At 43.3% G+C, this 11696-nt stretch overlaps 1 protein-coding gene across 1 annotated transcript; it reads right to left on the bottom strand.

The window, feature by feature from the left end:
- Positions 1–932: 932 nt before the first annotated feature.
- On the bottom strand, positions 933–10113 carry LOC128500458 (protein shisa-5-like). Its single transcript, XM_053469622.1, has 5 exons — positions 10001–10113; positions 5949–6111; positions 5340–5455; positions 1756–1951; positions 933–1052 (listed from the first exon to the last, which is right to left on the bottom strand). The coding sequence occupies exons 1-4, from the start codon at positions 10059–10061 to the stop codon at positions 1770–1772; spliced, it is 522 nt and encodes a 173-aa protein (XP_053325597.1). The 5' UTR covers positions 10062–10113; the 3' UTR covers positions 933–1052; positions 1756–1769.
- Positions 10114–11696: the final 1583 nt, after the last annotated feature.

Below are 11696 nucleotides of genomic sequence, written 5' to 3'. Positions count from 1 at the left end.
CTAAATTAGCTTTTTTGCAAATGGAACAAAAGGTGTGTATAAAGAACATTTTAGTTATACATGAGAACAGGTAACCCCCTCTTTCCCTCAAATGCAACAAAATAAATGAAGCCATCAACACAAAAAAAAACTAAAGATCTCTATTCCTCCCACATGGATTGGACAGGGAGAGCGATACCAATCGCCCAATCAGCACCTTCGCACCAAGTAACTTGCATTATTTGTGCCGGTTAGACTTGGAAACATTGCATCTTCATAAAGGTCTTCGTGTAAAATAGTAATTTTTTTTATCATTGTAAAAGAAGATATTCCACACTTCATTTTGTTTCAATTCCCCCCCCCAATGGCTTTGGGAAAAAAAAAACTAGGAATCTATCTTATATTAGAAATCCACTGGCCGTTTTCTTCATTGAAGTGGTTGTGTTGCAATACCAATCAGGAACATCCATGAAATAGAACACAATTCCTTAATGAGACATAATTCCTTTTAACTATTCTCTTTATTTACAAAAACATTTTTTCCTTAACGTAGTATAAAATCTCCCAAAATAGCATTAACATGTCTAGAAGTAAAGGTATAGGAAAAAGCCCCAAACATTTAAGTGGTATATATCAACATTCAGCTCTTAAATAAATTTTCCAAATAACTTTTCATGGTTTACACGTTTGACATTCCTCCTTGTAAGAAGAATATTATTCTCTTGTTCCCATGAATTCAACTACTACACAGAGGATATTGTCTCCACATACACACCGCAACGGCCAAATCTTATCACACTGCTTCAGCTATATATTTCCTAGTCTATTGGCCAGCATAGTACATAAACTACACCCTCCGGTGACTTCCAAACGCTTCATGTCCAGGAGCAGTTACATCGTATTATTTTTACTGGTTGTGTTTGGGTGTAGACAGCATCAGTTTTAATCTAATCCATGCAAGATTTATATTAAAGAATGCTAGCAGTTTTGCACTTTTATCACACTAGTGAAATATCTGATGGTAGGCATTGAGACGGTGGTTCAATTTTAAGGACATCCCACAGTCAAGTTATCTGTACCTATTAAAAAAAAAAAGAAGCAATTATTTACCAGAACATTAGAGAAGTAGTAAACAGCTTCTTGTTTTTAATCAATTGAAACTATTCTTAAGGGTATCTCAAAAGGAATATGAGGAAGCAGTCAGAAAGAGAGAACTAAATGTATGTATTTTATTATACATACAAATGTGCATATAGTATATGACCAAAAGTATTGAACACCTAACCATCACACCTATATGAGCTGGTTTGACATGCAATTCTACAACTGCTGGCATTGAGTAAAGTGGACTTGGCACCGCTACAACAGCCTCTGGTCTTCTGGAATGGGTTTCCACAACATTTTGGAGTGTGTTTCCAGTAGGCGCTATGCATTCTGGTAGGCAGCGTTCTGGTATCCGCCAAAACCCAGATTCATTAATGAGACTTCCAGTCCAGAGGAAACCCGTACTATGAAGCTCCGGATGCACAGTGTGTGTGCTGTTACTGCTTTCAGAGGCACTTTGGAAATATGTGGTGAGCAATGCTACAGCGGACAGGAGATGTTTATGGGTTGCTCACCTAAGCACTCAGAGGGTGTGTGTGTGTGTGTGTGTGTATTCCTAGATTTTAAAACCAGTCATTCTCATTACAAACATTGACAACAAATACACAGATTGAAAATGACAATGCAAATGATTTTCTGAGATGTACAGGTGCTAACAAGAAGTGCACTCACCCAAGACAGGACACTTAGTTGTACGCTTTAAACTGGCTTTGATATGACGGTGGGAGACTGTCCATGTTTATGGCAGAGGCATATGCCGGTGCGCTTGGGAGTGGCTGGTAACCAACATTACTCACTACTGGGGGATAAACCACTGGAGCTGCAGCTGGTTGGGTTGCAACGTTGGTGATCTGAACTCTGGTAGCACCTGAAAGAGACAAATTCATCAGTAGTTAAGACTTGGAGTTTATGGCTATTGAACATTATTCTAAAAACTGGATATTAGGAGGACTAGAATTGACATTTATTTTATAAGGCCTTGTAAAAGAAATCTTAACCTTGAAGATACTGTTCCACCTGCTCTGGATTTAACACCCCATATAAATGCAGAAGTATTTACTGGTCTTCTGTTCCAAAGACAGTTCTTGAGAAACTACCGGCTCTCTCCCCTCAGCAGTGTGGTTACTGTCTCTGGGTGGTCTATGTGCTCCCTGTCATTGTGGTTTGGCACAGCTCCTCAAACCTCAAACATGTTTTTTTGTTTCATTTTATTCCATTTGAGTTTCAGGGGTGCTATGGGCTTTGATTATATTATTATTATACATTATTTATAAAGCGCCAACAGATAACGACAAGTACAATACAGCAATTGACATACAGAAACCAGAGGATTGAAGTTCCCGCAGGAACTTACAATCTAGGCGGATAAGGGGTGAGAAACAGGAGGTGAGGACTGCATGGTAGTGAATGATGTTAATGTAGGGCGAGATAAGGGTTGTAAGTGGGTGAGAGAGAAGTTTTGATGTTTATGTCAGTTGTAGGCTTCCCTGAGGAGATATGTTTTTTTTGGGGGGGGGGGTTTGAAGGAGGGTAGAGTTGGTGAGAGTCGGACAGCACTGGGAAGGGAGTTCCAGAGGGTTGGTACTGCGCGAGAGAAGTCCTGTAGGCGGGCGTGGGAGGAGGTGATGAGTGAAGATGTGAGGAGCTGGAGTATATTTGCTGCTGAGGGAGGATAGGGGTGGCATTAGGGAGAGCTTTGTAGGATAGAGTGAGTATTTTCAATTTCTGCTATGCATGGAGAGCCAGTGGAGGGACTCAGAGCGGTATGGCGGGTGCAGAGCGTCGGGTGAGATAGATTAGTCTGGCAGAGGCATTGAGGACAGACTGGAGGGGGGATAGTCGGGAGTGAGGGAGGCTGGTAAGCAGGTTGTTGCAGTAGTCTAGATGGGAGATTACAAGGGAGTGGATTAGTTGTTTTGCGGTGCTGGCAGTCAGGAATGGACGGATTTTGGAAATGTTGCGTAGTTGGTTGCGTACCAGGATTTAAAGAGTGATTTGATGTGAGGGATAAAAGATAGGTTTAAGTCTAGGGTTACTCCGAAGCAGTGGACTTGTGGTGAAGGAGACATAGTGGTACCGTCAACAGTAATAGAAAGGTCAGAGAGGGGAATAGAGTTAGCGGGAGGGATTAGAAGGAGCTCAGTCTTAGACATATTTATTTTGAGGTGGTGAGAGGCCATCCAGGAAGAGATGCCAGATAGGCAGCTGCTGATCTGAGAGAGGACAGATGCAGAGAGATAGATTTGTGTGTCGTCTGCATACAGGTGGTATTTGAAGCCAAAGCTGTCGATAAGTTTTCCAAGTGAGTTATATACACTAAGTCTGGTGTATTTGCTATTTGTATGGGTTTTCTGGTTAACTTGCAGCATGTCAGCCTGAAATGACCCTCCTCCTGATCCTTTACCTGAACAAAAAGGAAGCATTTCTTCTAAAGGGAAGCATTTAATTTGTGGCACAGCCTATGTCTGAGGAGTACAAAAAAAAAAAAAGCTTGCTCTGCCTACATTAAAGCGGTTTCAGAATCCTCCAAAAAATAAATTCAGACTCTATGTCATGGCTAAAATTCAAACCGCAACAAACATTTCCAGATGTCCAACAGTCCGTTCAGCCCTCACAATTAAATGCATTCCCAGTCGAATGTAAATATCAAACATTGTCTGAAATCTCTGATCAGTATTGGGATGATGATGATAGCTGTAAGATGATGGAAGGGGATAGTGTGACAGGGCCAGGTTAACCGGATTTGCCCCGGACCTCCTGTCCCCGGGCAGAGACAGACATTTTCATGGAACTCTGGGTTGGGTTGTCTGGGGGCAGTTTGCACAAAGTGTTTTGTTGTGTGAGGGTGTTTTGGAAGTCTTTGTTGGGGATTCGTGTGCGGTGTAGCCGGGTCATGGAACACGTCTGTTTCTGATCCCATGGCCCAGTAATATTTTATAGGGTGTTTTTAAGTTATAGCCAGACTGAATGTGGCTGCAGCTCTCCAGACCTTCAAAGGGACAATCATGTAGCCTGGCTGGAGCTCTTAATCGGCTTAATTGTAACCCTTTACCTCTTTGGGACCTGAATTTGGTGTTAGAAGAGTTATGGCGTTCTTCTTTCATACCTCTTGAAGATACTTACCTAAAAGGCTTTGTCATGCAAAGTATCTTATTGTCAGATTGTAAGAACATTACCAGATTTTAGACCCAAAGTTTCTTCTTCTATCCATGTCCATCAGGAGATTGTTCACCTTCTGTGTGAATTATGCTTCACCTTTGGAAGTAAAATGTAATTCCTTAGACCTGAGCTGTACCTGGACAGGCCTGCTATTTTCCACAGATCAGCTAGCCTTTTCATCCTTTTTCATGGATCCTTGAAGAGACATATAGGTTCTAAAGCTTCTATTTTTAGATGGATTTAAGATGCAATCAGACGTGTAATGTATTAGAAGGTCTTCCTCTTCTGGTTTCTCTTACAGCTCATTCCACAACAGCCATGGCTACTTATTGGGCCGAAAAGGCATCAGTCTCTCCAGATCAGATCTGCAAAGCCGCCACCTGGTCAATTCTCCATACATTCTTAAAGCACTACAGGCTCAACATCTTGGCAGCTGCAGGTAGTGGTTATGCATTCAAACCAACCCTAGTTCTACGGTTTGCTACATCCCAAGCGTATGCTGCCGCATAAAACCAACATTTTCTTACCGGAAATTCCATTTCCCCCGACTTCAAGCGGCAGCACTTGATTCCCTCCCTTAATAAAGTTTTTGCATCGTGTTTGCATTAATAATGTAGAGATCGCCATAAGGCTTTAATCATGACCTATGCAAGCATCCAGTTGAGGGTTTCTGTTTATAATGGGCTTCAAGCCATTTCAGAAAGTGTTTCGGATTTTACCGGTGAAAGGTGACACATTAAACAAATTCAGTGTGTTTGTGCGTAGAAATCCGTCACAAATGAAATATTGGAGTCCTGGTTTTACCAGAGAGAACGACGACCGTTCCTCTCGTTGTTTTTCACAAAAGTTCAAAAGTAAAAAAAAATATTCTGCTTCTGAATCCTACACATTTACATGCATCAACATTAAACGTTATTACTCAATAACAACGCATCAACATTTTTAAAAGTTCTTTTTAACAAGGGCTGGTGTTGTGATATAGTGCTTTTGTCCAGGACATTCTATTTTTATAAGGCATATTAATATTGATACCAAAGTATGTGTTCCATATCACAATAAAACCTGGAAGGGTCCAGTATTAGGTATATGATACTTACGTTGAGTCTGAGGGCACAACTGGAAAGAAAAACAGAAGCATTTGCACACGCAAGCGACGATCGATGCAATTATCCCCAAGATGACTGCAAGGCCCACTGCAATCACCAGGTAAAGGCTGTTGATGAATGAGAGGACAGGTGTTAGGTGGTGAAGGCAGATGATCTGATGCAAACTCTGCCACCTCATTGCTTATTATTAGCCAACTGGCCCTACTTACAAATTGAGCCACTCACTTGAAGTGAACCAGTACTAGGTGGCAAGATCATGAACCAGAAAATTGCAGGGGGTGTGGGGGGCTTTTGGAATTTGAAATTATGTCACAGTGAGATGGATGGCATTGCTACTGCAAGTAAGCAGACAATGCAAGGTGTCAGGAAAGGCAAGCAGGGTGCTGGGTTTTATAGCTATGTTTCTATGAAATTCCCTTCCATCAAATAATGAAACACAATTGGTTTGTGGTTAGTTAATAGGACTGAACATGTATCCAGATCACATTTATGTCCTATTTATGTGATTATTAATTATAGGACAGTGTTAAAGAACCTGGTCAATGAAAGGATTCTCTTCGTACAACCCCTGTCCAGGCGATAAACTGTTGGTAAACTTACTTGTTCATCACACACAATAGTTGTGTTTGATCCAACGGATTTATAAGCGGCACATTACAGTATCTGTTCAGACAAGTCCCGCTGCAAGTGGACAATATGCATGTCTGTCGCGAGTGGAACCGGAAATCAGAGCCAAAGTATGGTAAGCAGTCATCAGCCAGCACTAAAACACAAGCAGAAAATTATTAAATCCTAAATCTCACAAATTAAATTGTGCATACGGATAACTAACATATGCAATATACCATTTTGATGCATACAGCAGGGCTTGACAAATTTGTTGTGAATCTAGGCGCCAGGTAAAAAAGTTAGGAGCCAGGATTTTTTTAAACTAAACTCACAGCGTTTGACCTGGAAGCACCCTGGACTTTCAGGTCAGTGCTGTTTTTTTTATTATTATTAATTTATTTATTTTTTTTTAACTCTTTCGATGCTGATGTTCCATTGGAGCACAGCATTGACTGATATTTAGTCCCCACAAGCTTGTGGGGAAAAATGTTAACCCCTGCAATGCCACGAATGTGTCATACACAAGTGTGGCATTGAAGGGGTTAACGCTGCACTGTCGCTCTCATGGAGCGATCAGGCAGCAGGGGGGGTGTTGTGTCAGGTCTCCACACTCATGTGGAGACCAAAGAACCTTCTCCCCTGTCCCTGAAGCTGCCTCTGGCAGCTGGGACTCAATTGCTGGTCTATAGACCAGCCATTGCAGGGAGGGGAGTCTTTGATGACTGCTGTAGGCTTCCATGCCTACAGGAATCATCAAAGTGCTTGTGGGGGCTCGTTTTTGCTGTTGCTGGTCTGCCTGGGCTTCCAGGCAGACCACCAGAAGCAGAGCCCTGTACAAAACGGGAATTAACCCCTAAATGCCGCGATCGCGGCATTGAAGGGGTTAACGCTGCACTGTCGCTCTCATGGAGCGATCAGGCAGCAGGGGGGTGTTGGGTCAGTGTGGGGACCCAATCAACACACAACCCCCTTCCCTGAAGCTGCCTGTGGCAGCTGAAAACACGATTGCTGGTTTTGCAGCAACCGCGTTTTCAGCCTACAGGATCACTCCATGGGAGTGATCTCAGGCTCGGGGGCGGGCTCGGAAGTGGCTGTGCTGTCTGCCCAGACTCCTGGGCAGACAGCAGCAGGAGACATCAGCAGCAGCGCCCCCCGTGTGGTTACTCAGCCTCTTACATCCACAATTTTTTATGGATGTAAGAGGCTGACAAAACCTAGGCGCCAGGACAAAATTCTCTGTCGCCATGGCGACCTGGGATTTGTCGAGCCCTGGCATACAGTGGAAAATAACAAGGAAGCCAGGGCTACAAATTATGTTTCTAATGGTGAATTTGAGAGGTTGAATTACGAGGGCCGCTGAACTTGCCTACAAACATAGAATTTGATGGCAGAGAAGAACCACTTCGGCTCATCTAGCCTGACCATTTTCCTGATGAAGTCTCAGACTATTATATGCACTTTAATGCATATGATAGCTGTGCGACCCCTTTAAACTTTTAAGTTATCCATTATCTCCCCCCCAGCTAAATGTACCTGACGTGATTTACTTAACCTCCACTCAGCTCCCCTACGCACATTGATTTCAAGAGAAGCACTTTCCGGTCACCGACTGACTGCTTCAAGCAGCCAATTAGTGGCAAGAAATGTTGGATCGTGGAGGAAGAGGGCAGCTGCTGCAGCAAGGATGCAACTGCTTGGTCCGGTAAGTGTTTTATTTTGAAGGGATTTATGCTAAAATACTCTCAGATGGACTATAAATTGTCCCTCCAATCAGTCCTTGGTTTCGTCCTATATTCAGCAAAGCTTTATACCTATCCCACACATGTATATTTCCCTCACTGGATTAGCCTCTACCACTGTCTTATTAAAGTAACTTTGTAAAGAGAGTCTTCTATTTGACATTCCTTTTTGGCGAAGCGTTGCTTCTTCGGGTCACCACGGGGAAACTACAGGTCATGGGAGTCTCCCACCCCCATCCACTTCCTCTCTAACAATGCCATGAGTGGCTAGCTCTGCCCAAGACAGCAGCGGGACCACCCACCATCAGCAGGACCGCCCAGCCACAGTCTACAAGGGGGGCTCCGAGTAGTTCCCAGGTATGGGGTTGACATTATAGCCCACTGCCAGGTACAAGATACCACGGAGGCTGGGCCAGTTAGACCACTGGTTTCCTGCTGACCTATCGCTGGTAAAGCCATCACAATACGAATGCCTGATGTCACGATCGGGCATTCCCTTCCGTGAGACTCTGCTGGAAAGTCAGCAGAGGACAGCATAGAAACAGAATAAAAGACCTGAAGCCTATCTCACAATTAGTTAAGGTGAATGAACTAAATCCAAAATATATTGGGGGGTAAATATACCCTTTATTACCCTAATTATTAAGTAGTTAAGGTGGTACACTACACAAATAACCATACATTTCTGCCCTCATAAGCAAATACTCTCCTACTTGATCCTTACGTTCTTCCCTGGGCTAAGGCTCTCCTCTTCACTTATCATCTCTTCCTTTTCCCGTCTACGAGATTTCACTCGGACTGCCCCATATCTCTGGAATCTGCTCCCACCGAACCTTCAGCTTTCACCCTCCCTCCCAACACTCAAGAAACATTCTTCACTTCTTCAGAGAAGCCGCGCCATCTTAGCTGCTAGAACCTCCTTATCATTGATACAACCACCACACTACCTCTCACCCTTTCTCTGTGCCTTATGTTTGTCACCCCATTCCTTCAAGATTGTAAGCTTGCGAGCCGGGCTCTCTCCACCTAATGTATCGGATTGTCTTAGTCTGTCAATTCTCGTCTTGTCATACCCCTTGAATATATGTATTGTATTAAGCGTCGTGTAAATTGCTGGCACTATATAAATAAAAGATAATAGTAATAATAATGATAGGATCAAAAAAAACCTGACGAAAGCCCTTCTTATCCTGAAAAAAACAATATATAACTTATGTGAGGGGAAAATTACATCTAAACACGAGCACCACAAAAGTGTTAAAACAGCCTCGGTCCCAAAGGGTACAAAAGGTAAAAAAACAGCCTGGTCCTAAGGGGTTAAGCTTCGGAACTCCCTGATGAAATCAGACAGTATATCACCTGCAGGGTCTGTCACCCCCTACTGGCTGATCACACACATTGCAATCCCCAAATTTCCTTGGTGATTATAGTGTGATCCGTGCAGGGGGACCTCAGGGAAGAGAGTGAAAAATAATGTTTCTCCCTCTTTCCACTAGTGGAAAAAGTAAAAAAAAAAAATTAATAAAAATAATAAAATAAATAAGTAAAAAACAAAGAGAGATCCCTCTGTATTTTTCTGCAAAAAAGGGCACGTTTACCCTTCGAAAGATATTTTTATTGTAGTGTAATAAAATGGTTTATAGCAAAGTCACTCCCATAAATGGGTTATATGGCGCTTCCACTAAAAAAATGTAATATATCCAAAAATACCAGAGTGGATTAGTTTTCCTGCCGCTGATTGGCTGCTTGACACAGCCAACCAGTAGCAGGAATCGACAGATCATCCTTTTCCTAAATTTAGGAATGCTGTCGTCGCGGAAGAACCGCGAAGCGCGCCAGATGTATACCAGCGAATCCCGCCAGATGTATACCAGCGAACCCCGCAGAGATCTCCGAACCCACTCACCAATCACACTCCTTCAGCAGGCCATTCGACCCCCCCCCAGCCCTGCAATTAGCCCCCAATGCTCCGCCCCAAGTCCGGGGGGGCAACAGCACACAATCTGATGAACAATTACCCTAAGGTGGCCAGATCCCCAATTTAACCTTTTACTTGCCAAACAAAGACGCGCACGTGAGCTAGTTCGGTCCAGCTGTAGCATGTGCTGTAGCATGTGCTGTAGCATGTGCTACAGCATCTGTGTGTGTGATTTGTATGTGGCATGTGTATGTAGCGTCTGTATGTGACATCTGTGTGTAGTATGTGTATGTAGCATGTGCATGTGGCATTTGTATGTGACATGTGTGTGTAGCATGATGAAGCTCCGTCACCCTGCACCGTTTAACTGCTAAGCGGGTACAAACCTGCCGGCACGGAGATGACGAGGCACAGAGCACCGAACGCAACCACCGCCGGTACAGCCATCACTAGGAAGGAAGGACAACCGAATACTCCGAGAGCGGCACGTTTGCCTATATCTCGGCAGATGCCCCGCCCCTCCTGTCACCCGCCTCCTGATATAAAGGGGGGACACCCCCCGACTAATCTCACAAAGCCCCCCGCAAACTTTATACATTCTAATACAATTCTTTATAGCGTGAAGCGGATAGAGCATTGCATGAAATACGATAACGGGTGCCACTCTGTCACTCCCATTATGCCCAGCCAAGCCAAGATGCAAGATTACCACCACCATCAGTAGCAGCCAGATGTGGTCTCTTCTGCTTTTGGCATTTAATACACAAAAAAATAAGGTTTCTGCCCCCAAATATAAAGCCTTGTTTCCCCTTTAAACCGCCCCCCCCCCGCGTCTCTATTGTTTTTGGTGGGAGCGATGCTTTCTGCAGATGCCTTAAGTTTCGTTTCTCCTCGGTCAAAGATGTGTCTCCGGGAGGGAAATGGCTGGCTGTGCCGCTACACGTTATGCAGATTAACCCCTTAAGGACCAGGCTGGTTTTTTTTTTTTTGTACCCTTCGGTGACCAAGGCTGTTTTAACACTTTTGCGGTGCTCGTGTTTAGGTGACATTTTCTCCTCACTCGTTTGGGGTACCCACACAAGTATTGTTTTTGTTTTCAGGACAAGAGGGGCTTTCATCAGATACCATTTTAATAATGATCGTATCATCTAATTTCCTATAACAAAAATACTAAAATACGATGACAAATTGATGAAAACCTTTTTTCTAACTTTTATGTGAAAATTCTTTTACTCATCTGAAAAAGCTAATGAAAAATGCCAATGCAATTTACCCCATTAAACCATATATTTTTGAAAACTAGACACCCCAAGTTATTTCAAATGCTGGTATTTTAACCCTTTCCATGCACTAATTCTACTACCACCCTTTGTCAGACTTTGTGGTAGTCATTTATTTTATGTTTTTTATCACACAAATTGTACTTCAGGTGTGAATTTACAACTCCTGGTATATGCCGCTGTCACACAACACCCCAACCTGCGTTCAGCAACATCTCCCGTGTACAGTGTTACCCCACACGCATGGGTATTGTCAGGTTGTTTGGCTGGTACAGTAGCGCGACTAGAGGGGGGCCGTGCACCCCAGGTGCCACTTATCAGGGGGGTGCAGCGATGGCTGCTTAACACAGGCCTGCAGCTCATTGCTGTGGTGCCCGTGTTTTTTACAGTTGACATACAGTTTACAAATTTGTGAAATAAATATTCTTGCCAACATTATTTTTTTTGTGTGGGTGGTGCCCCAGGTGCCAAGTTCTCATTTTTTAACTTGGAACTTTGACATCTGGTCCTTCTGCCACCATCTCCTAAGTGGGCCACCTTTGAAGCTGGCTAATTCAGGGTACGTCACTGTGAAACAACACCCCAATACGTGTTCACCAACATCTCCTGAGTACAGTGATGCATGGCTTTGCCTGCTTGTTTGGGGGCCAAAAGACTTGGGTATTTGAAATGCTAGTATGTCAACTCTTTCCATGTCAGGATTTTTGGGAAGATACAGTGCTAATTTTAGCACTTGTTCATAATTTTTTTTTCATATATATATATATATATATTTTTTTTTTGTAACATTTTGTTGGAATCT

The sequence above is a fragment of the Spea bombifrons genome, chromosome 6 (assembly GCF_027358695.1).
Source record: "Spea bombifrons isolate aSpeBom1 chromosome 6, aSpeBom1.2.pri, whole genome shotgun sequence".
Taxonomy (NCBI): domain Eukaryota; kingdom Metazoa; phylum Chordata; class Amphibia; order Anura; family Pelobatidae; genus Spea; species Spea bombifrons.
The sequence above is the reverse complement of the archived record's forward strand: the minus strand, read 5'-3'. Positions and strand labels throughout refer to the sequence as shown.

Bases quoted from the DNA above. Each gene is read 5' to 3' on its own strand.
- LOC128500458 (XM_053469622.1), bottom strand. From the start codon at position 10,061: ATGGCTGTACCGGCGGTGGTTGCGTTCGGTGCTCTGTGCCTCGTCATC. The intron at 6,112-10,000 runs GTTTGTACCCGC...CTTGTGTTTTAG, and splicing joins CGTCATCTCCGTGCCGGCAG to TGCTGGCTGATGACTGCTTA. The intron at 1,952-5,339 runs GTAAGTATCATA...TGTCTCTTTCAG, and splicing joins GTTGTGCCCTCAGACTCAAC to GTGCTACCAGAGTTCAGATC.